Source organism: Corythoichthys intestinalis, unplaced genomic scaffold, assembly GCF_030265065.1.
Source record: "Corythoichthys intestinalis isolate RoL2023-P3 unplaced genomic scaffold, ASM3026506v1 HiC_scaffold_23, whole genome shotgun sequence".
Taxonomy (NCBI): Eukaryota; Metazoa; Chordata; class Actinopteri; order Syngnathiformes; family Syngnathidae; genus Corythoichthys; species Corythoichthys intestinalis.
In genome coordinates, this window is record NW_026651592.1 from 9,753,272 (window position 1) to 9,781,021 (window position 27,750).

Genomic DNA, 27,750 nt, shown 5'->3' on the forward strand with positions numbered 1-27,750 from the left:
GGTCCCTCCCAAATTGCTCCCCAGTGTAATTTTTTTAAACACAATTATTGTAGTTTAAGTATTTCTGTTTAAATTAATGTACTGTAGTTTAGCGTCATCTGTTGGAAATTGTCGGTACTACCTTTAAAATGCTTTAAACGTCTACTTTAGCTTAAGTGAAAATGCGAAAAAAATCTGTGAAAACAACAACCATATACGTAAAATGGTATCACAGAGTGTAAATCGTGTGGTCATTTAAATACGATCTTCGATGAGGCTCACGCAAAGCTCGAGTTACTTCCTCTTTAAATCCCCCGAGTGTGGCTCACTTTTTGGCAGGAAGTGAGCTTCAGCTAACTGTTGGCAAAATAACGTGGGCACTCAAGGTGCTGGATGTGGCAGCGAGCAACGAGTAGAAACTCATCCCCAGCAAAATTAGACGAGGTAATTATTTTGTATAAAAAAAGGAACAGAACAAACTATGCCTTCAAGGCTAGGTTTTTCTTTTAACGCGCTTTTTTTCGCTGCACGTCCTACGTTTCGGCGCTCTTTCGGTTCGTCTGGTGCGCATTGTGTCATGGCTTGTCGTGCTTACGTTACGTCCAAGTCAGACATTCGTCGTAAAAAGCGAGCGGGAAGCCTCGTTCGGTTAACTTTGTCCTTCTTAAATATGCACTTGCTTTAGTTGTGTTTGTATTTGTTTTAATTGTGTATTTTGCGACCCATATTCGCCCTACTTTAGCTCGCTGGCGGCGTATCCCCATGAAGGATTTGCTTCCACGCATGCGCCAAAACCGCTAACCTGTCTGTTGACCTCACCTGGGTTTAGATTAGTTTAATTTGAGCTAAAATAGCGACACGTGGACTCGCCACGTTCATTAAAATGCAGACAACGTGACTGTTGCGTCTGTACTGAACGTCATTCATGGCTATATGAGTGAATGTAGGTGGTGTTGTGGCTACTGGAAGGAAGTGAAGTCTTGTTTGTTGTCCCATGTGTATACATTTCAGGCCATTGCACATTGAATTTTCAGATGAAACTACAGTGCATCACAAAAGTGAGTACACCCCTCGCATTTCTGCAGATATTTAAGTATATCTTTTCATGGGACAACACTTTGACACAATGAAAAGTAGTCTGTGTGCAGTTTATGTAACAGTTAATTTATTTTACCCTCAAAATAATTCAAAATATAGCCATTAATATCTAAACCCCTGGCAACAAACGTGAGTACACCCCTTAGGGAAAGTTGTCAATACAACATGTCAACTGTCAATATTTTGTGTGGGCACCACTATTATCCAGAACTGCCTTTACTCTCTTGGGCATGGAGTTGACCAGAGATTCACAGGTTGCCACTGGAATGCTCTTCCACTCCTCCATTGCGGAGCTGCCGGGTATTTGAGACTTTGCGCACCTCCACCTTCCGCTTGAGGATCCCCCAAAGATGTTCTGTTGGGTTCAAGTCTGGAGACATGCTTGGCCAGTCCATCACCTTTACCCTCAGCCTCTTCAGTAAAGCAGTGGTCATCTTGGAGGTGTGTTTGGGGTCATTGTCATGCTGGAACCCTGCGACCCAGTTTCTGGAGGGAGGGGATAGTGCTCTGCTGCAGTATTTCACAGTACATTTTGGAGTTCATGTTTCCCTCAGTGGAATGTAACTCTCCAACACCTGCAGCACTCATGCAGCACTAGACCATGGCATTCCCACCACCATGCTTGACTGTAGGTATGACACACTTATCTTTGTACTCCTCACCTGGTCGCCGCCACACATGCTTGAGACAGTCGGAACCAGACAAATTAATCGTCGTCTCATCAGACCATAGGACATGCTTCCAGCAATCCATGTGCTTTGTTGACATGTCTTCAGCACACTGTTTGCGGGCTTTCTTGTGTACCGTCTTCAGAAGAGGATTCCTCCTGGGGAGACAGAAATGCACACCAATTTGATGTAGAGTGTGGTGTATGGTCTAAACACAAACAGGCTGACCGCCCACTTCTTCAATCTAGGGCTTCAGCTATCGATTATTTTAGTGGCTGATTAATCGATGAACTGGTTAGTTCGACCTCAAACGGTATGAAAAAAATAGGATCTATGTACAACAAAAGAATAATTGGCTAACTTACATAGCAAAAGTTTACTAGCTTAAATGCTATAAAACATTTTTAAAAAAATTTTTATACAATGCTCTGAACAAATGGTTTAGACACATATTCCCTCAAAAAAAAAAAAAAACGGCTAAATATACCTATAAACTCAATTACGAATGCATTAAAAAAAACATCTCAAACAAAAACTTATGTTGGTCTTAACATGAAGCAGCTGGATTCAGCCATTTGAAATGAGGCAGTCTAGAGGGCAGTGTAGCCATCCAAACCAATAGAACTAAATTCAAACACTTTCAAAATAAACCATTACAACGCCACTTAAACGAATACTCGAAGCAGCAACATTTAGTTCGAATCTTTTTTTCTAATCGAATACTTTAGTTAATCGATTAATCGTTGCAGCACTACTTCAATCTCTGCAGCAATGCTGACAGCACTCCTGCAACGATCTTTCAAAGCAAGCATTTGGATGCGACGCCCAGCACGTGCGCTCAGCTTCTTTGGACGACCGACCCGAGGCCTGTTCTGGGTGGACCCTGCTCTTTTAAAACGCTGGATGATCTTAGCCACTGTGCTGCAGCTCAGTTTCAGGGTGTTGGCAATCTTCTTTTAGCCTTGGCCATGTTCATGTAGCGCAACAAGACATCTTTTAAGATACTCACAGAGTTCTTTTCCATGTGGTGCCATGTTGGAACTTGCAGTGACCAGTATGAGAGAGTGTGATCCATTTGCTAGTCTGATCTGCAGCTACTGGAAGCATCTGGTTGAAAATATTAATGTGATGGTTCACTTACTTTTTTTCCCCCCTCCTGTCATTGTTTGCATACTATACTCATTAAAATATGAAAACCTATAAATATTTGTGTGGTTTTAGTTAAAGCACACTTTTTTTTCATCTGTATGATTTTGACAAAAATCAGATCACATTTCATGGTGATTTTATGCAGAAATGTGAGAAATGCCAAAAGGTTCAGATACTTTTTCATACCACTGTATAGACCCCAATCACCAGCGTCACACAATCACGTGATCGCTGTATTGTGCCGCCATATTGTCCGTCATTGTGTGTCCGTATTGTCATTGATCGTAGTTTCTAAAGGTGGATTCACTTGCAAATTATGGAAGCCCTGGTGCTTTTAGATGCTGTAAAGTCATTGGATGAGTTGCATAAAAGCTGTTATTTGGAAAAGCCTCGGTCGATCCAGTCGCCAGATCCATATTTGATGCCCAAACCGATGTTTCCTCCCGTCCGGTCCCGTCCCGTGCGTCAGAGCTCGTCCTGAGACCACAAAATTTCCAATCGTACTCCAGTTTATGTCACGATGAGAAGTCGGGTACCCAAAATCGGCACCGGCCTGAATATAAATCGACATTTGGTCAGCTGAGCGTCACCGTTGTCACGATTGTAAAATGAAACTTGATCGGCGGTTCGACAACGGGCCGGTGTGTGCCGAAAAATATCTGCCCTGCGTGAAATGTCCCCCCTGACGGGAGCGCTTATTTATAACGCTTTATTGAAGTGAAAACATCAAATGTTTTCATGGACGCATTGCAGTAATGGATTTACGACTGTAAGATCAGTTTTAAATAATTAAATTACACAAAATATTAGTACTGTATTTTAGTGACAAATCGTGGACTGGGCCACATAACCATCTTTGAACAGAAATGTATTAGGCTACAGGTTTTCACGACCATATCCCAATGACAATCACACAGGTATTACATTTATTAGTTCAACCAGAGTAAAATAATACGTACATATTCACGGTACAAGAAAGTCATTTCCGTGTGGGCGCTCCCGTCAGGGGGGACATTTCACGCAGGGCGGCTATTTTTCGGCACAATACCTGTTGTTGCGCTCACCTTCATGCTGCGCGACCGTGGCGGCAAGCTTCATAGTCTCCGTCTGATGATGTCTGTGATCGTGTTGGCATCATATTGATGTTTTCGCCGCTGTCTAACGGCTGTCGACACAAACGCATCATGGACCGAGATAAACAAACCGTGCTGCTTTCGAGATTTGCCCATTTCACAATGGGCACACAGCAACTACTAAAATGACCGTTTATCTTCTCTGTTACTGCAACCAACCGCCACACATGCCTTCACCATTTTGATTAATCAATGTTAACGATTGTCAGGAAGGTTTTTGGGTTCGTTTACTAGGCGGTGATTCCTAAGACAAGCAGAAAAACACGCAGTAATAGGAGGAATGCACGTAGCGGTAATATGTAAACACGATGAGCTGACGGACAATATGGCGGCACCAGTCAGGGGGGCGGAGTTGTGACGTCACGTGATTGGGGTCTATATACATGTATACATATACAAATCATTTTCATCTATATATCATAACAATTACATTTGCCATGCTTAAAAACTATTTAGAAAAATATACATATATGGTTTTTTATTATACTTTGGGGGAAAATCATGTCTTTTGTATCTCTTTCCAATGCCGTTAAATCTGAATAAATACATTGAAGAAAAAAAATTGTAATTAGGCTCCGCCTATACTTTGCTGATTTTCGCGGGGGGGGGGGGGCATCAACCGCGAAAAACGAGGGATCAATAACAAAAACGGGTCATTAGAGTTGAGGACAACAACTAGTTAGTCAATGTAATGTTGTGGAAGGTTCAAATGGTCATTGAATGAACTAATTGTTGATAAATATGTTTTTTTCTAATGCAGCAAAGCATTCAGCCCACAGCTCGTGCATGACAAGACGGAAGAAGTCATGGTGAGTTGTTCAATTAAAAAATATATACATGTACTGCATTGAAGAGCGTGGAATTTGAACCCAGATTCAAATGGTGGATGTGCAGCTTTTAGTCCACTCGATGGTGCTGTTTTACTAGTGAGAAAAATCCGCTAATGAGGCCTGTTCAGTCTTAATATTTTCTATTTTTTGTCTTCTGTTGAATTATTTTTTTGTTTTCTTTTGTATTTTTGTTTTTGTCGTTTTTCTTTTGTCTTGGATTTTTCTTGTGTTTCTTGTGTCATAGATGTCTTTGAGTTTTATTTTCCTAATTAGTAGTTGTATCGAGTTCATTTTGTCTACACTTAGTTGAACATTTCTTTTATCCCAGGCGATTGGTTTTAGGTTGTTTTATTTACCTGACACGGTTGAAACATGTCAGGGATAAAAGAAAAATTCAACTTTCCTAATTTGTGTTTACTTATTTATATTTGTGTCATTTTCTCCTTTTTTTTCTTTCGTCTTTGGTTTTAGCATTTCGTCTTCCCTCTGTCGTTTCCTCATTGCCATATTTTCTTATTTGTTTTCCATTGTTTCATTTTTTCTTCTGTGTACTGCCATTGATTTGAGATGTTTTTTTTTTTTTTTTTTTTTAAATCAATTTCTTGAATTGTAATCTATCTTATCATCTTTTTAATCCTTTTGTCATTTTTTGTCTTTTCTTTCTGCTTGTTTTTCTTATTCTTTTTCGTGCTTCATCTTGTTTTGTATTTTCGCTTTTGTCATCTTTTGACCTGCCTTTATCTTGATTTTTTTTTTGGCCTGTCTAAATTCCTTTTATTTTTTTCTCCACTTGTTTCTTTAATCTTGTAATTTCTTCTTTTCTTGTTTTGCCATCATATGTCATATTTACTGCATTTTTTGGACTATAAATCGCAGTTATTTTCATAGTTTGGCTGGGGGTGCAACTTATACTCTGGAGCGACTTATGTGTGAAATTATTAACATGTTATTACCGTATTGGCCCGAATATAAGACTGTGTTTTTTCGCATTGAAATAAGACTGAAAAAGTGGGGTGGTCTTATATTCACGGTCTAGACATTATACCCATTCACAACGCTAGATGGCGCCAGATATCATTAAAGCGATGTTCTGTCATGACAGAGCTCAGCCATTCTCAAGTTTAACCAGTTTGCATTATTTTATTGCAATGGTTTTCCTTATTCAGATTTGTTACAAGACTACAGTTACAGTTAGACTTCACTTTGATGGTTAATGAAGTTATTGCAATTTTGTTGTTTTATCACAATAGAGTGGTATATTTACATTTCAAAAACCAGAAGCCATTCATTTACGAATGTGATTGCACTTTAGTTTACATATTTAAATGTTCAGATATTAAGATTTGAATGAAGCAAAATAACATGCTTTTTCTCTCAAATATATTGTTATAATCATTTGTTTCAGATGTACTGTAATTATTTGCTGTATACAAAATAATTTGGTGTTCAAAAAGTTGAGTCTTGAAAAAGAGGGGGTCGTCTTATACTGTAATCAGGGCCGTCTTATATTGGGGCCAATACGGTGTATCATTTCACATGTTATTTTGGTGTTTTGGAGTGACACTGTTGGTTTGGTAAACTTGCATGTTCTTTGTTATAGTTATCTGAATAACTCTTTAATAGCTATGTTACGTTGACATACTGGCCACGTTCGCATTTGGGTGTTCATCCATCATGGTACATTATAATTAGAGGTGTGCGAAATTTCCGATTCTTAGATTATTCGCGAATCGGCCGTGGAAGATTCGAGAACGATTCACAAATATCCAAATTCCGATTATTGAATTATACCAGGTAAAGCGGAAGTAAAACACAGTCAGTGCGGTCTTTGGGACGCAATGAGTGAATAATGTTCAACTCATGCCGCTAGATAAAAAAAACAATCATACCTGACTGCGGCCGACAGCCGCTACAAACAATGCCCAGTTGCTAGTTGCTACAAACATACGGCTACAGTAGATATGTATATATATGTAGAACTAGATGCAAAATGACAGACGATGTCGGTGTTAGAACATGTATTATTGAACAGAAATGCGAAATGACACTTTCCGGCGTAAGTAAACAGCCGCCATCTTAAAGCAGTAGACCTCTCTAGAAGGCTCTGTTGTAGCGAACCTAATTAACTTTTTATCTAAAATACTCCTAAATCGGCAGAATCTTGTCTTGAATCTATCGTTAAATGTTGAAATAGTTTTAAAACATTGACAAAAGTTTAGTGGACTGGAGTTTTTTGTTTACTGTCATTGTTGTATATTTGTTGACTGTTATATGTTAACTTGATACTGAAATAGTAGTTTGGTTTAGCCTGAGAGGATTTTTGAACAATTTTGGAACTAATGTACAAAACATTTAAAAAAAAAAAAAAAAAAAAAGGAGCCTCTAAATCGTAATCGAATTGTTAGGTGCCCAAAGATTCCTAGCTGTAATTATAATACTGTACACTTATTCAGCATGCTGTTCTCTATTGTATTTTTATTTTAAATTGCCTTTCAAGATGACAAATCTGTTCTATGTGTTGGATTTTATCAAGTAAATTTCCCCCCAAAATGCGACTTATACTCCGGAGCGACTTATAGTCCGAAAAATACGGTACTTTTCTTTCTTCTAACCTTTTCCTTCAATTTTTGTTTTTTTCAGTCTTCAACAGTGGACCTCAAGACCAAGGAGGAGAAGGACGCTGAGTTGGACCGAAGGATTGAAGCACTGAGGAAGAAGAATGAAGCTCTGGTCAAGCGCTATCAAGTACGTGGTCGAATGGATGCCTTGGGACATTTGATGCTGACTCAATGGCACGTATTCTGGTTGCCGATAGGAAATCGAAGAGGATAAGAAAAAGGCAGAACAGGAGGGAATTGCCATCACCACACCACGGAAACCCCGCGCCCATGAGCCGGCGGAGACTGGAGACCGTAGAAGGATGGAGAAAGAAAACTTCACAATCACGGTGGACGTCTCCAAGTCGCCTGTGGGGGGAGTAAGTACTAAACTTAGAGGTGGGAATCTTTGGGCGCCTAAAGATTCAATTACGATTACGATTCAGAGACTACGATTCAATATAAATCGATTATTGATCTTATTGAGCAATCTACTAGCTGCTTTTTTTATGTTTCGTACACTAGTTACAAAAAGTTAACAGTTCAAAACAGTAAATAAAATACTCAAGTGTCCGTTCTGTATCAGCAGCTTTGAACTACATTCAATTAATTTAATATTGCACATCAACCGTTAAAGTTGTTAAATTTGCTCCCGTTATTCCATAATTTCCCTTATGTCTACTTTCGACATGTGAAAGTTTTAAAGCTTGCTTGTCTTGCGTCTCCGATTGTTCTTGGGGGCAATTTACATTGCTATTTTTTTGTGTAGCGATCGCAAATGCTCCTCAGTGACAGCTAATAAACACTTTTAATTTATTCCCTAATAACAAATCTTAATTCTATAATTTATTTACACTTCCTCCTTACTAAAGTTTTTTTTTTTGTTTTACAACAGAAAAGGCAACAGTGGCATTCAGATACGATTTTAATTTTTTTCAGGTCATTCATTACCAGTCATAAGCAGCACGCCAAAACGCCACGCTGAAAAATAAGTAAAAATATCAAAATGACTTACCTCTTCATCCTCTGAAGCACCGTGGCCCCCAACAAAATGTTTACTGCATATAAATGTGAATGGCTTTACTTTGCTGGCGTTAAACTGGTCTTTTGGATGTCCGCGCAAGTTTATCCATTCCTCACTTTTTTTTTCCCCCTCTGAGTTTTTGGTTTCGGGAAACATATGAAGAAAACATCCTTCATATTTTGTAATGTTATAGAGTCGTTTCTACAAGTTCCATAGCAGCAGTGTTTGATCGGCATGTTCTTTTTTTGGAAGATTACCAGAGAAAACAAGTAGAAATAGCATGGTTTGTATGCGAGGGCGTGTTGTCTATAATGTCCCACTTCCACGTTACGAAGGCGACGTCACGGTCTAAAAATAGCATTTGTGTGGTATGCTCCTGTCTATAAAGGGGCATTTTTGGAAGAGAAGAAGCATGAAGTGTTTCCATGTCAGAGCAGCAAGGTTTTTTTTTTTTTTTTTGGGTGGGGGGGACCGAATTTCCCATCTGTGTTTTTTTTGTGTTTGGCTGCTGCTGCTGAAGTCCTTTCAAATATTCTTTAAATAGTAAGGATGTACACGATCTGATCACGTGATCGCGCCATTTTTCAGAGGATCTGAATCAGGTGAAACGACTGGGCTTTTAATTAATTTTTTGTAAGGGATAAAAAGTAACAAAATAATCCAGAAATTCAATGGCATTGCCAAAAGAAACAAAAATATTTGTTTTATACTCTGCAACACACACGGAAAAAAGGAACGAAGAAGTCCAGTAAACAGTACAGTACTGTTGTTTTGAACTTTTGTTCAAATTAAAAAAAAAAAAAAAACAGAACAGGCCTCTATCCGCAGACACCATCAGTTTTTTATTTTTATTTATTTATTTTTTTTGTAGTTGAAAGAACCCCGCGACAGTCTGTCAGCATGGCTTGAAAAATGATAAACATTAGAACGAACGACCTTCCCCGCCGTGGCTAAAAACCAGCACATCGGCATCAATATCATGCTATAAAGTCTATACCCGTGCTGTAATCTGTTTATGGCTTGCTTTTATGTTCTGTTTCCGTTGGCGTCACACATTCGCCAGATGGTAGGTTACACTGCCGAATTCGAATGTTGAGCCTTGAGATTTGATTTAAAATGCTCCTCACTCCCACATCTGCTGAGTAGGGGAGAACTTGCCTGGCACAGCCAGACTGTTCTCCCTGTATTTTTCAAACACTGAGAGAAAAAAGTCTGGGAACCAGCCCATTGACGGCCTCTCGAACAGGTACAAAATCAATCGACAAATCAGATTCGTTTATTTGCGTGACGTGTTCTTAACGAGCAACGTCACTCTTGCGCGTCGGAAGTCGTCTCCACAATAACACAGATGGTGATCAGGAGAGCCGAGAATATGTTCCAATCCACGGTAAAATCAGTTTTAAATTACCAAAAACACATCGACACGAGTCATTGACAACAGTCTGTCTCGCGCTAGCCATGTTGAATAAACTCCGCTCTCCTCGTATGTTTACGTCCACGCGCAAGTCCCTCGTCCTGCCCTCGTCGTTTTACTAACGTCATGTCTGCCCGTCGCTGATTGGTCCATTCCGCTGTCTGTTTGCTGTGGCTTGCTCCGCCCTGGAAATTGTATCTGCTGAATGGTGGCCAGACTCCATCGCTGGAACACCGGTGAGTCTGGTGTACCAGGCAAGGGGAGAACAGGGTTAGTTGGCACACTTGCAATAACTTGACCACCAGAGGGTGGCGTTGCACAATATCAGAATTGTTCAAAATTATGCCACCCAAAAATCTACATTGTTGTGTTGCAAATGTTGCACTGAACTGACTGGTCTTTTTTCTTTTATAAAGTGCAATTTTTTTCCACTCTGCAGTCAGGGAATTGAAATATGTTAAAACGGTTAATTTTTAAAGCAACTCTAGTTTGTCTATCATCGTCAATGGCAGCCAAGAGGTTAAAAGAACTAGGATTACAGTGTATCACAAAAGTGCGTACACCCCTCGCATTTCTGCAGATGTTTAAGTATATCTTTTCATGGCACAACACTGACAAAAGGACACTTTGACACAATGAAAAGTAGTCTGTGTGCAGCATATACAACAGTTAATTTATTTTCTCCTCCAAATAACTCAAAATATAGCCATTAGTATCCAAACCCCTGGCAACAAAAGCAAGTACACTGCATTGAAAGTACGTACATCCCTAAATGTCCAAATTGAGTACTGCTTGTCATTTTCCCTCAAAAATGTCATGTGACTCGTTCCAGGAGTGCTGTCAGCATTGCTGCAGAGATTGAAGAGGTGGGGGGGTCACCCTGTTGGTGCTCAGACCATACGGCGCACTCTACATGAAATTGGTGTGCATGGCTGTCACCCCAGGAGGAAGCCTCTTCTGAAGACGGTACACAAGACATTTTGCGGGCTTGTGTACCGTCTTCCGAACAGGCGAGGGGTGTACTCACTTTGTTGTTACACTGTAGTTCTACCCCACACGACACCTAACTTTCCTTCCTACTAATAGCACTGAAAGGACAACCACTTCCTGTCTCTTGCAGGACAAGCGCGTAGTGGACGACTGGAAGCCCGCCACACCCCGCGGGCGGAGGGCGTCGGAGGAAGGTGATACCACCCGAGGACCCACCGACAACCGCAGTCCCCCAAGGAGGACTGGCTCTGGGCGTATGGCGAGGGGCGGGACGCCCAGAGGAGGAGGTGGGAGCCGCCAGGAGAGGAGAATACGGGAACCACGTACGCCCAGAGATGGAGAGCAGGGTGAAACGGGGGGGCGGCGAGGAGGCAGGAGGGGAAGAGGAGGAGGGGGACCAGGAAGAGGAGGAGGAGATGCAGAAGGGACACCAGGCGGCGTGGACAGGAAGTCCAAAGTAAATAATACTACTATTTTTTTATTATCTTGAGTTAGACTGCAATACTTTTAACAAGTTGGCAATAGCGCTGCAGTGGTATTGAGCTATTCGACAACAATTTAATCGTTTAGAGACATTGACTGAAAAATAGTCCAATTTTGTTTTTTGCTATTTATTTGTATTTCCTATTTTTTTCTTTCTTTTTCTGTCTTATTTTTTGTTTAAAAAAATTAATTAAAATGGAAATGCAGAAAAAAATCTTTTTCTAATTATATTCAAAATACATTTATTTTAGATAAAAAAACAAAAAAGGAAAGAACAAAGTATTTTGTTAATGTTTTTATTCCTATAAATTCAGAAACAGTAAATATTTTCTTTTTTTTCATCAATTTTATTTAAAATATACTGTCATCAGCTTTTGCTTTGGAAAATAATAGTTTCATCATCACAAAATATTCAGTCAACTTTTCTCAGCCATTTACAGTGCTGGCCAAACGTATGGGCACCCACACAATTCTGTCATAATGCTCAGTTTCTCCCAGAAAAGGATTGCAATTACAAATGCTTTGGTAGTACGGTAATATCTTCATCGATTTTGCTTGCAATGAAAAAACACAAAAGAGAATGGGGGAAAAAAATCATGATTATTTTACACAAAAATGCGACGGACTAAAGTATTGGCACCCTTTGAAAAATCATGTGATGCTTCTCTAATTTGTATAATTGACATTTGTATAATTGACATTACCTGTTACTTACCTGTGGCAGCCAGTTCAAATGGTTTAAAGTTGACTCAACCTCTGTCCTGTGTCCTTGTGTGTACCACATTGAGCATGGAGAAAAGAAAGAAGGCCAAAGAACTGTCTGAGGATGTGAGAAGCCAAATTGTGAGGAAGCATGGGCACTCTCAAGGTTACAAATCAGAGTTTACAGGAAAAAAACTAGACCTTTAAAGAAAACACTGTCCCCACAATCAAACATGGCAGAGTTTCCCTGATGTTTTGGGGTTGCTTTGCTACCTCTGGCACTGGACTACTTGATTGTGTGCATGGCATTATGAAGTCTGAAGACTACCAACAAATTTTGCAGCATAATGTAGGGCCCAGTGTGAGAAAGCTGGGTCTCCCTCAGAGGTCATGGGTCTTCCAGCAGGACAATAACCCAAAACACACTTCAAAAAACACTAGAAAATGGTTTGAGACTAAGCACTGGAGACTTCTAAATTGGCCAGCAATGAGTGGAGACCTCAATCCCATTAAACACCTCTGAAAATTGCAGTTTGGAGAAGGCACCCTTTAAATTTCAGATTTTTGGGAGCAGTTGGCCAAAGAAGAATGGTCTAAAATACCAGCAGAGCATTGCAAGAAACTCATTGATGGATACCGGAAGCAGTTGTTCGCAGTTATTTTGTCTAAAGGTTGTGCTCCCAAGTATTAGGCTGAGGATTCCAATACTTTTGTCCGGGCCATTTTTGGAGTTTTGTGTAAAATCATAATTTTTTTTTTTTCATTCTCTTTTGTATTTTTTCATTGCAAGCAAAATAAATGGGGATATTACTACTAAAAGCATTTGTAAATGCAATCATTTTCTGGGAGAAATTAAGCATGATCTGACAGAATTGCAGGGGTGCCAATACTTTTGACCAGCAGTGTACATTTTAAACATAAATCCTACTGTAATGTAACAGTAAAAACACATGATTTATAGAATGTATTAGCCGATTCGTTGACTCAATGCAGCAATAATCGGTGACTAGTTAACTATTAAAACCATAATTTGTGGCAGCCCTAGTTTTGATAAGTTTTCTTCTTCCCACCCAGGAATGGGAGGAGAAGAGACGACAAAACATTGAAAAAATGAACGAGGAAATGGAGAGAATAGCGGAGTATGAACGAGGACAGCGGGTAACTGACTCATTTGGAATTTGTGGTCTGAAACGTGCATTTCATGACCAGATGGGCGATCCCCGTTGCATATTGAATAAAAGAAAGTTCTCTTCTCAGGCTGACGGCGATAAGCCCCTCCGCAACTTCCTGGACGACCCGCGTCGCTCCGGCCCGGCTCTCGACACTGACCGCAAGGAGGGCAGCCGCAGACATGTCCGCAACTGGGGCGGGCTAGACTTTGATAACGTCAAGACTGGCGGCGATCTGGAGAAAGAGTGGACTGTGAGTCAAAGACTGCTGCTTCAAACCAAAACTGAAGGTTTGCCACGTTAAATCGCACGGGGTCCTATTTTTGTCTTCCTCTCTAGAGTCGACGACCCGGCCCAAAAGGCTCAATGGACATGACCATGTCCATGACAGGCCGCGAGCGAGCGGAGTACTTGCGTTGGAAGAAGGAGCGCCAACAAATCGACGAGGAGCGACTGGCACGTCATCGCAACGCCACCGGACAGTGGAGGCGGGAGTGGGACATGCAGAAAACCGACAACATGTAAGAAAATGTGCGGCATTGGCATCAAGCCCTACTGGCGCATCTGATCATCTAGACTGTGAAAAATAAAATGTTCCAATAGCGTAACGCACAAGCACCGCAGCATGACGTCACCATTGTAAACCGAACGGGGGGTCAACATTAAAGCAGTAATGTGAAGTAATTTCATAACATGCAAAATACGGTCACAATTAAAGTAATTAAACATTCTCCAACAAATAAAGCATGAAAAAAAAAATTTATATGTTGTTTATTTGACAAAATAATCGCGTTTCCAAAGTTCGAGCCTGAAAGGTGACGAACCCGGAAGTGATACGTCACACCGGGAACAGAGATGGCAGCTCCATACATACGGCTGCCATACAAAGCCCTTCAAACAATGATTCAAACAGCGATATAAGCGATAGATCGAGTGCAAGGGAGGAGATCCAAGTTTTTGAAGAGTTGGAGGAAGAAGAGGAGGTTGGAATTTTATGTTGGACCTAACATGTATTAGCCAGACGCTAATCAGGACGCAAACAATGTGCCCAGACATGGAATGGATACAAGACCCATCAAGATTACAAGATTGGTAGGCTGTTATTATTTTCATGATTTGAAGATGCAGGCGTTTGCACATAATTTTATGTTTTTGTCTATCTGATGACATTGTTAAAAAAAAATAATAATCAGACTTCATGTTCATTTTGACAGATCCGGCAGCTCTCATGCATATAAAATAATAATATAAAACGTTGGGGGGGAAAGAAGGAGATGAGTTGTTGATGGCTTTCTCCACTTTATTGCGGCAACAATAAGAAAATAAAATAATAGCGGACTGCCGCCACATTTGACCGCGAAGTTTTGCTTCTCGCTGATCTCCTCCTCGCCTCCTCCTACTCCAGCGTCTCTTAAACGGATCGTGCATAGTGTCTTATTATGAGCTTTTTGTTTACAAATGTATCGAACACACGACGTGCTGACAACTTTGTTTCTTTATTAACGCATGGAGCTAACAGTACAACACGGCTCGGGGCTCTCTGGAGGAAGTGGCGTTTAATGGCGTGAGGAAATGTAGTTTTTTCACACAAGCGAACAAATTACAAAGAACCACTTCAGTGTTGTCCTGAGACTACATTTCCCATGATTCGCTGCCAGACATTAAAAGCAACACGCATGTTTTTGTCACCTGTCAGCGGCTCTCGTACGTAAAACACAAACTAGAAGGCTATCAAGCAATCACCGTGAAAGAAACTCCGAACTGTACAAATGCAATGCTTGAAGCATGAAAGTGGAAATACATAATCCAAATACTAAAAAATGTGCACAAACTCACCGGCGGTGTGTGTCTCTTACTGCAACGTGACCGTGAATTACCGCAACGCCGACCCGCTTATATGCACATCCACACCCCTTTCCCGATTGACAGTGGATTAACCCTTTCGGACAAGATCGTAGATGACGCACAATTTAAACACGCTTAACATAGCAAACGCAACAACTATGATCGGGGATTGCCACGAGTTAACTTTGGGCTAACGTCGCGAGCTTATGATATTCATTCCACAACAGTTGGCAGCTCTGCTTTGACAAAGTCATCAGTCATGTATTAAAAAATCACACTTACCGGTACTTTTTGGCAAATCCTTGATCATAAGCAGACCGGTTAAGGAAGTAGGCATCTTCGAAGTGTTTGCAGCAGAGAACACTACTCGATGATGGCGTGAAATTCATTCGCTTCGTGCGAATGAAAGATGTCCATTTACGTGCCCTGCTATCCTTTGGCCAGTCATACAACTTTTCGTTTGAGTGAGAACAAAACATTGCCACACACCGCCGTTGCATCTTACCGAGAAGCAATGCAACAAACAATACTGTTCTATGGCGGACTTAGTTCGAATAATCGAGTAATTGGATAAGGAACATGAAAAATTAAAATACCTGGGATGAGCCTCAATTGGTATAAAAAATAAATAAATGAGGATCCATGTACAACAAAAGAACAATTGGCTAACTTACATAGCAAAAGTCCGCTACCATAAATGCTATCAAACACTAACGTGTTTTTTTTTTTTTTTTTTTAAACAATGTTCCTAACAAATGGTTCAGACTCATATTCCCACAAAAAATGACTAAATATGCCTTTTAACTGAATTAACAATGGATTAAAAAACATTAGCCCAAACAAAAACTTAGCTTACGTTGGTCTTAACAGGGAGCAGTTGGATTCAGCCATGTAAAATGAGGCAGAGCAGAGGGCAGTGTTTCCACCCTAATCTATAAAGCTAAATCTAAACACTTTCAAAATAAACCATTACAATGCCACTTTAATTAAATGAATACTCGAAGCAACAAAATTTAATTCAAATTTTTTTTATCGAATACTCGAGTTAACCCAGTGCTTCTCAATTATTTTCTGCTACGCCCCCCCCAAGCAAGACGTAAATGTTTCGCGCCCCCCCAAACTCTCTGCCGCCACTGTAAATAGTATTATTTGTCTATAAAATTACTATTATAAATAGGCATCTGCCTAATATTGTCCTTTTTTTCTAATAAAGAAAAAAAGTAACATAGATCAACTTATAATAAAGTATAACTTTATTAACATTGTTTTGTTTGTAACAGAGAAGACTTGACGTGCATCAATTTGCCTGAATTAAAAAAAAAAAAAAAAAAAGTCACATTCAAACTGTAAAAATACACTCAATTTACATTTTTGACCATTTGATACAGAAAAATAAAATCAGTAAATAATAACAAATTCAAAATGATTAGAAACATTCACTCATGAGGACAATATGCCAAAAAATTTGACCGAAAAAACAAAAATGAATAAAGGAAAAAAAGAGTGTCCTTGGACAGAAGGACAGTTTTTATTTTTGCTGCTCACACTCAGTATTACCTCCTTTGCAATGGTGTGGAGTCATATTGCAATGAGCATGCTAACAATGCTCACTGGTTTACTGATATAACACTGACAAAGCAGGACGATTGTTGGCAATATTCGGCACGTTTTCGCTGAAAAACAATCAAGCGGCTTATCAATGAGATTGGGGTCGAATGTCTTTAGGTGGCGTCTTAATTGATTTGGCTTCTGGCGGTCCGCTATAATTATTTTTAGACACAGTCAACAGTCTTTCCTCATCACCCACAGTATTAAAAGTCAAAACTAAAAGGCAAACGGCACGAACAAAGCGCATTCTCGGCGGCCGAGGTAGAACCGTAGGTGAGGGCGGTCGTCGTTACGATCCCAAGCCGAAAATGGCACTTATCGGGCGGCGGCGTGAGAACCGGACAAGACAGTGGGTCGCTGCGTGAGTGAGTCCGGTCGGAAAACGGCGGCGGCGCACTGCTCTTCATATTTGTTTTCTGTGTGATGAGTGCTCTTCCTTAGTTCAAAAATACTGCACGCACTCTGAAAATGAGAGCGCCACTGCCACCCACTGAGTGGATGCGCAAGTACACTTTATTCCAGTACGGCAGAAAAAAAAAAAAAAGCATGTTCCCCGAGGTCACACGTGCCCCCCCTGGCATCGCTCTGCCCCCCCCCCAGGGGGGCGCGCCCCACTATTTGAGAAGTACTGAGTTAACCGATTAATTGTTGCAGCATTAATGAAGTGTAAATCTGATTGTCATATATGTTACAGTAAGCAACATTACACTATTTTGATGTTTGAATATTCTATCAAAGAACAAATCGGGGGTATTAATAAATTGGCTCTCTTAATATACACTTTTATAACAACCTCATGTTTAATAACATCAGAATAAGGTCTGAAGCACTGTACATTTTAGTAATCACGAATTTGAAGTTTCAATGACAATAATGACAATATTTCGTCAACGAACAATTTTTTTGATGACGACATCATTATGGTGCGCTGAAAACGTGTCTTTGGAAGACGTAGGTTCTTGGGGTGGCGTGGCTCAGTGGTAGAGTAGTTGTCCCCCAACCCAGAGGTTGTGGGTTCGATTCTTCGCCCTGATGAACTTACTGAACCCCACGTTGCTCCTGGTGCTGCGCCACCAGTAGGTGGATGGCGAGATAGTATAAAGCGCTTTGAGCGCCTTGAAAGGTGGAAAAGCGCTATATAAGTATAACACCATCTACCATAAAACATAACGAGATGGATGCATGTTGTCGTTTGATGACACGAGAACAAGATGACAATTGATGCAAGGAGGGGTTCTTGTTTGGTGCCCTCAATATTGCATCACTGCTTTTTGTGGATGATGTGGTGTTGTCGGCTTCATTGAGCCATGACCTGCAGCTCTCACTGGAGCGGTTCGCAGCCGATTGTGAAGCAGTCAGGATGAGAATCAGCACCTCTAAATCCGAGACTAAGGTCCTCAGTCGGGAAAAGGTGGAATGCCCTCTCCGGGTCAGGGATGAGGTCCTTCCCCAAGTGGAGGAGTTCAAGTATCCCGGAGTCTTGTTCACGAGTGACGGAAAAATGGAACGGGAGATCGTCAGGCGGATCGGTGATGCGTCTGCAGTGATGCGGACTCTGCATCGGTCCGTCGTGGTGAAGAGGGAGCTGAGCCGGAAGGCAAAGCTCTATTTTCCAGTCGATTTACGTTCCTACCCTCACCTATGGTCACGAGCTGTGGGTCGTGACTGAAAGAACAAGATCCCGGATACAAGTGGCCGAAATGAGTTTCCTCCGTAGTGTGTCCAGTAGGGGTGTGACAAAATATCGAAATGGTGATATACAGGCATGAAAATCTCTCACCTTTCGGCGAAATTCGCCGTTTTGAAGTCAAAAAGGGCGACCTACGTGAATTGCGTAGATCCGAGGAGAAATTCTTTTTGGGAGGAGGGGGGGGGGGTCGGGAGGTTTTATTTAATAATTATTATTATCATCATGTGATTAACTTAGTACGTAAACTGAGCACTTAAGAACACAGTCAGCAAATCCTTCTAGATGCTTCGCTGACGAGAACCAATCATCGGCCCAAGCTGCGTTCCATTATTCCAAACGCGCGCACTCCTTACGCGTGTACATGGAGTGCTCGGAGAGCCTTCGGTTGCATTGCAAAGCTGCGAAAACAAAAAGCAGGCCTTATCCACATCGGGGCAGACCAGAGCGCAGCATACACACTTGCCTGTATTTGCCAGCAGATTGAATTTGGTGAGTAATGGTTTCAATCGTTTTCACGTTTTGCGATATAAAAAAGTTACTGCCATTCGTTGCAGCTTGAGCTGCCAGAGCTAGCCAAATCTCCCATGAAAAAAAATAGCTCCCGTTAAATTGGCGTCAAGCTTGTGTATTTAGCGGTAATATAAACGAAGAAACACACTGTTGAGTCAAATTAAGCGGCATTCTCTCGGATGGAGGGGGCGCCTCACATCGCTTCCGTCCTCCGTCGGAGACGCGTTATTTTCGGCTTGGATTTGAGCTGACGGCCGGTGTCGGCACAACAGCGGCCCGACGAGAGGTGGGAATGAGTCCTGCTTCTTAAAGCTTTTCAGAAATACAGGGATCTCTCGTTTTTCGCGGTTAATGGGGACCAGAACCCACCGCAATAAGTGAAAACCGCGAAGTAGCGCCCCAACCCCCCCCCCCCCCCCCCCAATTTTTTTTTGCGTGTTCAATGCATTTATTCAGATTTTACATTGGAAAAAAGATACATATATATATAAGACATGTTTTTTCACTTATTTCACCAAAGTATCATTTATACATGGTTTTCAAGCACTTCAAAATGTAAGAATTATGATAAGTTTTAAACATGTTACTGCCCCACCGAATTATTTTTAAACAAGAATAAAGTAGTTAGAAAATGCTTGGCTTTATTAAAAGCTTCATAGTGAGTCTACTCAAACCCTCTCAGGCTTTGGTAAATGGTGATTGGCACATGTGCAAAGTTTTTCTTTTTATATATATTTTTTTGTTTGAAGCAACTTATTTGATTGAATAATAAAGACACAAATGTCCTAGCCAAAATGTGGCCCAAATGCAAAACATTAAATGGAAAAATTTGTTTCAATCAAGAAAAATAGTTTTCAAATGCTTTTTTTGTCTCAAATTTATTATTGCAATCAAAAAAATTTTTTTAATTGAAGCTACTTTTTGGGATTAAAAGTACTGTACTGTATTTTGATTGAAGCAACTTTGTTTTTGATAGAAGTAACTTTGTTTTTTGATTGAATAATACAAACACAAATCGTTATTGAGAGAGAAAGAAATTAAGAAAGCTTTAAAACTAAAAGCCACCGGGGAGTCTGTTTTTAAAAATATTTATATTTCATTACATAGACATGCGTCGTAGGGAAGGGAGATTGAGGGATAAAAAAAGGAGTTAGATGAGGCTGCTAAAGGCAGTGGATACCTCATCAGCTGGGTGAATAGCAGACCTGGTAAGAACAAGTTTGCAAGGATAGTCGGGTATTAAATCCAATTATAAACACAATTACAATGTTATTTTTCTATAAGATTTTTATGTCATTGCTTTATTAATCATTAGGTGCTAGAGTTAAGTATGGATAATAATGAAATAATAGTTTTAAGAAAACTGCTGTTGGTGGCTCAGTGACCATCTGATGTGGTTTGTTCTCAGATGAACAAGTTGAGGAAGGAAGTTTTGATGCAGAGGTTGAAGGAAGAAAAGAGGCAGACTGACTGAGTCACAGCCAGAAAGTGTTGATGACAGTTTTGATTTCTATTCACTGTTGCCCCCTCCCAATTAAAGTATGTCACAGTCGCAGCCAATTATTATCTAAAGCTGGTTAAAATTGAAGTTATGTTGTTTTAAGGTGTATTAAATACTTCTTCATGTGCCCCTTTTGATCTACGAGCACCCACCCCTCCACCGGTCTCTGCATGGCCCTGCTGAAACACAGTGTGGGTCGACAGAGCTCAATATTTTGTTGGGGTGTACAATACAGTGTGCTGGAATATATTTCCTCCACACCCTTCTCACCTTTTTAACCCCTGACCCATTTTCATGCCTGGATATATCGTGATACTTTGTATCCCAAAAGGTTATCGATATGCTCCTGCCAAGAATCGAGATATCGTTTTGAAAAGGTGTCAATGTCTAAAAAAATAAATTTTTCAAATGAACCAACAAATTGCTACCAAAATCTTGCCCCAGTGTAAATAAATTTGATTTGATTTTTACAGTGTGCTTGCACCAAATGTCATTTTGTTTTGTCGTTGACAGGTTCAAGGAGGAAGCGAATGTGGCGGCAGAGGGCAGCACACCAGAACAGGGTGGCAGGAGAGGTATGTTACAACTCCTGTGGTAATGCAGCCAGTACATGAGCAGTGTGACACTCCTCAAGGCAAAGCGTTTTCCTCGCAGCTTCAAATTTTCTCCCTGTCGGTGTCCCAACACTTTTCTCAATGTCGCGTACACGTGTACCCTCAGAGACTGTCACGTGAGATACCATCATTAAGTTCATTAGCTAAGTGGCCAGTTGTATTTCCCCAGAGTGGCATCGAGCTCTCCCCGGAGACCTCATAAGTGTTCGGGTCCACATTGAGAGATGAGCAATTACCCACAATACATCCATGATGTCATTTCCTCGCACGAATGATGGGCCGCTATCTTTTTGTCTTCTTCCCTACAGCCCGAGGGCGTAGCTTTGGCAGCAAGCCTCGGGGCAAAGCTTCAGGTGAAACCCCAATGTGGTCCACTGATATTGGCACTGTCTGTGTGCTTGTTTATGTTTTGCATGCACGACAAGCCAAAAATAGTCTGATTTCCCACCCCAAATTAGAAAATTGGCCCTGAATTTTTATTGCTTTACTGGGTTTGTACGGGTCCTTGAAATGCTTGAAAATGCTTGGATTTTATCATCGGTTTTTCAAGGTTTGAAAAATGCTTGAATTTTGTGCAGTCTTTGAAAATGTTTGGAAATGATAAGCACACAAAATTTTTCAGCACCCTGTCTGAAAATATAAATTATTAAATGAAGGAAAATAAATTTGCTTCATTGCTTTTTCACACTCGTTCTGAACTTGCTTTACATCACCCCAACAATATACAAATAAAGTAGTACCGTATTGGCCCCGATTATAAGACAACCCCCTCTTTTTCAAGACTCAAGTTTGAAAAAAGACTTTTTGAACACCAAGTTCATTTTTATACAGAAAGTAATTGCAGTACATCTAAAACTAATTATAACAATATATCTGAGAGAAAAGCATTCAAATCTTAATATCTGAACATTTAAATATGTAATCTAAAGTGCAATCACATTCGTAAATGAGTGGCTTCTGGTTTTTGAAATGTAAATAAACAATCAGTTGTGATAAAACAACAAAATTGCAATAACTGCATTAACCATCAAAGTGAAGTCTAACTGTTACTTGGTCTTGAAACAAATCTGAATAAGGAAAACCATAAAATAATATGCAATAAAATAATGCAAACTGGTTAAACTTGAGTAGCTGAGATCTGTCATGACAGAACGTCGCTTCAATGATATCTGGCGCCATCTAGCGTAGTGAATGCGTATAATGTCTAGACCCCGAATATAAGACAACTCCCAATTTTTCAGTCTTATTTGAATGCTAAAAACACCGTCATCTATTCGGGCTAATACGGTATTTAAACGCATACATGTGCATTTGCTGTGGTTTATAAACAGTGATGTTCCAAACGCATATTTTTGGGTCCGAGCCACCTGATTTTGAGAATCTGCCTATACCAAGTTCCGATCAGATACAGAAAAAAAGTGTTAAATTTTTTTTTTTTTTTTTTTTTTTTTTTTTAACATGCTACTGTTCCGCCTTCATAGTGCGAATTATTTTTAAAGAAGAATACTTGAAAAATTCTTGTCATTATTAAATGTTAATTGAGTGAGGCTACTCAAATCCACTCATGCTGCTGAGAACAGCCTCTCACTTACAAAATGAGTTGCCACAGCACACTATCGCTAGTGTTGACCAAGCTAAACGATGATTGACACTTTGGGTCTTTGATGGTAGAGCTAACAAGCTTCTCTGGCAAGATCAAAGTTACACCCCTGTCAATCATCATTAACTTTAATAGCCAACTCCAGGGCACTGCAGACCAAGAAAAGCAGCAGGATAGAGATTGAGAAGCTGTACAAGCATGAAGCAGAAAAACATACATTTTTTAAAATTAAAAAAATTTTCACCCGAGTCCGATCCTCTGCAAAATAGTGATAACGTGATCGGGACATCCCTATTTTGTACAGTACTTTTATCACATGACCAGTTCCTCTTTTTGTTAAGTTTGTTACAATTAAAATTTTTAATCGAGTTAATCACAGCCTAAAAATTAATTAATCGTAATTATTCGCAATTCAAACCATCTCTAAAATATGCCATATTTTTCTGTAAATTATTGTTAGAATGGAAAGATAAGACAATACAGATATATGGTGGAAAACACTCAGGTGACTTGAAGTGCCGCGCTGAGACCCCCAATTTGGCCAAATTTCAAAATTGTCCGATATGCATGTGTGATACATCATTGGAAAGCTTAAAATCTCCATTTTCTGGTGGAAGAAAAAGTTTGAACAGGAGGGTGTTTAAAAAATTGTTTTTTAAATTTTAAACAGCGAAACCCTATTTGGAGGTGAGGGCATGAAAAAGCATCATAATTAAAGACGCCATGACTTTAACGAGATATTATCGCATACTTACCTTGTTTCGATCCAAAAACTCCATGTAGCATGTATCACTGAGTGTCAAGACACAGCTGTGAATGGCCACAGCTGGAGAAACATGGTAATATAATAAGGGTCGCGGTGCAGAAATCGCAGACATCAAGGAGTGGTCGAGATGTTCTTTTTCATATATTTTTATTCGTTTGCCCGGGCGTGACGTTTCTTCGTCCGCCAAACAGCATGCTATCACTGCGACAGCACCTTTGCTATTGACTAATCTGAGCAAAACGACTGGAAGTACCCTGTCCGCCATTGTTGAGGTGTGTTGCACACAGCTAACAGCAGCAAACATCACTGTTTTCATTGACTGACGCTGGGCTGGGCTGTTAGGTGTGGTAACACACCAGCAATGGCGGTCAACCACTAAACGGCGAACTACTGAAATCTACTTGGATTAGTCAATAGAACATGTTCAGAGTTTGCCACAAAACGTTCACTGCTGCCGGGAACGCACCCTCCCAGGGGTTTTAGAATCGGCACCTTTCGAACGAAAGCCTCCGGGGTTGTAGAATATTTTGGAAGACTGTTGCGTACGTGAGAAAAGACACAATTTTTTTTCTGCATTCTGGAAAAACTGGAAAATTGGTCTTGTAAGTTCTTAAACAGTGCTTGAATTTGGCCGTGAAAAATGTTTACAAACCCTGGTTTTAGTGCCATTGACAAGCATAGATGTCAAATCCTGTTTAAATTGATTTGGACTTCTGTCACCATCAATGCAGCCACAATGTTAAATGCTCATTTCAAGTGGTAAAACGTTTAACTTTTGGATTACGGTTGTGTAATTTGACTGATCAAGTTGTATTTTGGAAATTACTTATGCACAGGACTCACTCACTCATTGCATAGTACTGCATAGTACACACACTCTTCTAAGTACGCACTGGCACTGTCTGTGTTGTTATCAAGATGTAGGTAAAGAGTTTATGGCAGGAGCGGTGAGGGATGTGAAGGTTCAAAGCCTCAAATTATTTTTAGCGCCGCTTGACTGCTTTTTTCTGTGCGTGTGCCAGACGCTTTAAGTCAGGGATGTGGCGTCTTAGTGACATCACTCACTGCGTCTTAATTGGTGGAATGACTCAAGTGTCCTCAACTCCAGTCTCTTTGGGACTTTTTCCTCCCCTTGCTGATCCCGCTTCCCCGCCTTCTCTTTGCAACCTTTTCATCACCTCCCGCCTTGCTCTTCAGTCTGTTATCTGCCGTTGCCTGCTTCATCCTTGCAAAGCTTTCAGACTGTGTGACCTTCCTTTCTCCTGTGCCTCACGTTCATATGTGTGTTAAGACAACCGTTTTCGATTAACCTTTTGGCTGAAAAGACAAATTCAGCAAAAGTGCAGATGTTCCATTGCGGAAATTGTATAGTCATCTGTACAATGCTTCAAAGCATGGCTCCCTTCTTTAGAGTGGCCTGTCGAGGATGTACAGTGTCTCACAAAAGTGGAGTACACCCCTCGCATTTCTGCAGATATTTAAGTATATCTTTTCATGGGACAACACTGACAAAATGACACCTTGACACAATGAAAAGTAGTCTTTGTGCAGCTTATATAATAGTTAATTTACTTTCCCCTCAAAATAACTCAAAATACAGCCATTAATATCTAAACCCCTGGCAACAAAAGTGAGTACACCCTTTGGTGAAAGTTGTCAATATTAACATGCAACATGTCAACTGTCAATATTTTGTGTGTCCACCGCTATTATCCAGAACTGTCTTTACTCTCCTGGACATGGAGTTGACCAGAGCTTCACAGGTTGCGACTGGAAGGCTCTTCCACTCCTCCATGACGACGTTGCTGAGCTGCCGGATATTTGAGACTTTGCGCACCTCCATCTTCTGCTTGAGGTTCCCCCAAAGATGTTCTATCAGGTTCAAGTCTGGAGAGATGCTTGGCCAGTCCATCACCTTTACCCTCAGCCTCTTCAGTAAAGCAGTGGTCATCTTGGAGGTGCGTTTGGGGTCATTGTCATGCTGGAACACTGCCCTGCGACCCAGTTTCTGGAGGGAGGGGATCATGCTCTCCTGCAGTATTTCATAGTACATGTTGGAGTTCATGTTTCCCCTCAATGGAATGTAACTCTCCAACACCTGCAGCACTCATGCAGCCCCAGACCATGACATTCCCCACCACCATGCTTTACTGTAAGCATGATACACTTTGTACTCCTCATCTGGTCACCGCCACACATGCTTGAGACCATCGGAACCAAACAAATTAATCTTTGTCTCATCAGACCATAGGACATGGTTCGAGTAATCCATATGCTTTGTTGACATGTCTTCAGCAAACTGTTTGCGGGCTTTCTTGTGTAAAGTCCTCAGAAGAGGCTTTCTCCTGGGGTGACATGGGGCGTATGGTCTGCGCACTAACAGGCTGACCACCCCACCTCTTCAATCTCTGTAGCAATGCTGACAGCACTCCTGGAATGATCTTTCAAAGAAAGCATTTGGATGAGCGTGCGCTCCGCTTGTTTGAACAACCAACCTGAGGCCTGTTGTGAGTCGTGCCCTGCTCTTTTAAAACGCTGGATGATCTTAGCCACTGTGCTGCAGCTCAGTTTCAGGGTGTTGGCAATCTTTTTGTAGCCTTGGCCATCTTCATGTAGCGCAACAATACGTCTTTTAAGATCCTCAGAGAGTTCTTTGCCATGTGGTGCCATGTTGGAACTTTCAGTGACCAGTATGAGAGAGTGTGAGAGCTGCATTACAAATTTGAACACACCTGCTCAATATGCACACCTGGACCTAGTAACACTAATGAGTCACATGACATTTTGGAGGGAAAATGAAAAGCAGTACTCAATTTGGACATTTAGGGATGTAGTAACTAGGGTATACTCACTTTTGTTGCCAGGGGTTTAGATATTAATGGCCATATTTTGAGTTATTTTGAGGGGAAAATAATTAACTCTTTTATATAAGCTGAACAGTACAGACTATATAAGCTGAACAGTACAGACTACTTTTCATTGCGTCAAAGTGTCATTTTGTCAGTGTTGTCCCATGAAAAGATATACATAAATATCTGCAGAAATGCGAGGGGTGTACTCACTTTTGTGATTCACTGTATCTCATCAAAAGTCCAATTACATTTGTGGCATTATTTAACCATTTTTCTCCCCTAAAAAATGTTTCCAATAAAATGTTTTCATTTGTATTTTATTGGATACTAACCTTTGTCAGAAAAATTTACATGAAAACTATTCAATCCACATATTAGTGTAATTTGTTATCGAAATTAACAATTGATAATAATTTAAACAATTACTATACACTGCTGGCCAAATGTATTGGCATCCCTGCAATTCTGTCAGATAATGCTCAATTTTTCCCACAAAGTGGTTGCAATTACAAATGCTTTGGTAGTAATATCTTCATTTATTTTGCTTGCAATGAAGAAACACAAAAGAGAATTGGGGTGGGGGGGGATTAAATCATTATCATTTTACACAAAACTCCAAAAGTGTTCCGGACAAAAGTATTGGCACCCTCAGCCTAATACGTGGTAGCACAACCTTTAGACAAAATAACTGCGAACAACCGCTTCCGGTATCCATCAATGAGTTTCTTACAGTGCTCTGCTGGAATTTTAGACCATTCTTCTTTGGCCAACTGCACCAGGTCTCTGAGATTTGAAGGGTGCCTTCTCTAAACTGCCATTTTCAGATCTCTCCACAGGTGTTCTATGGGATTCAGGTCTGGACTCATTGCTGGCCACTTTAGAAGACTCCAGTGCTTTCTCTCAAACCATTTTCTCGTGCTTTTTGAAGTGTGTTTTGGGTCATTGTCATGCTGGAAGACCCATGACCTCTGAGGGAGACCCAGCTCTCTCACACTGGGCTCTACATTATGCTGCAAAATTTGTTGGTAGTCTTCAGACTTCATAATGCCATGCACACGGTCAAGCACTCCAGTGCCAGAGGCAGCAAAGCATCTCCTAAACATCAGAGAACCTCCGCCATGTTTGACTATGGGGACAGTGTTCTTTACTTTAAAGGCCTTTTTCCCCCTGTAAACTCTATGTTGATGCCTTTTCCCAAAAAGCTCTACTATTGTCTCATCTGACCAGAGAACATTCTTCCCAAACATTTTTGGCTTTCTCAGGTAAGTTTTGGCAAACTCCAGTCTGTTTTTTATGTCTCTGGGTCAGAAGTGTGGTCTTCCTGGCTATTCTACCATAGAGTCCCTTTTCATTCAGATGCCGACGGATAGTACGGGTTGCCACTGTTGTACCATCGGACTGCAGGACAGCTTGAACTTGTTTGGATGTTAGTCGAGGTTCTTTATCCACCATCCACACAATCTTTCGTTGAAATCTCTCGTCAATTTTTCCTTTCCGTCCACATCTAGGGAGTTTAGCCACAGTGCCA

The 27,750-nt window shown here is 40.7% G+C and overlaps 1 protein-coding gene across 3 annotated transcripts in view; it reads left to right on the forward strand.

Moving 5' to 3' along the window:
* Positions 1 to 282: 282 nt before the first annotated feature.
* The window catches only part of LOC130911227 (coiled-coil domain-containing protein 9-like), a 47,610-nt gene continuing 20,142 nt past the window's right edge, over positions 283 to 27,750 (forward strand). The window contains exons 1-10 of one of the 3 annotated variants that reach the window (XM_057829059.1): positions 324 to 423; positions 991 to 1,037; positions 4,788 to 4,836; positions 7,498 to 7,602; positions 7,673 to 7,834; positions 11,013 to 11,339; positions 13,142 to 13,225; positions 13,325 to 13,489; positions 13,576 to 13,757; positions 20,904 to 20,965. In XM_057829059.1, the coding sequence (XP_057685042.1) occupies positions 4,834 to 4,836; positions 7,498 to 7,602; positions 7,673 to 7,834; positions 11,013 to 11,339; positions 13,142 to 13,225; positions 13,325 to 13,489; positions 13,576 to 13,757; positions 20,904 to 20,965 (1,090 nt within the window). In that variant the 5' untranslated portion in view covers positions 324 to 423; positions 991 to 1,037; positions 4,788 to 4,833. Of the gene's footprint in view, positions 424 to 494; positions 1,038 to 4,787; positions 4,837 to 7,497; positions 7,603 to 7,672; positions 7,835 to 11,012; positions 11,340 to 13,141; positions 13,226 to 13,324; positions 13,490 to 13,575; positions 13,758 to 20,903; positions 20,966 to 27,750 lie in introns of those variants that run through there. The other 2 variants (XM_057829057.1, XM_057829056.1) reach the window with 2 other exon arrangements.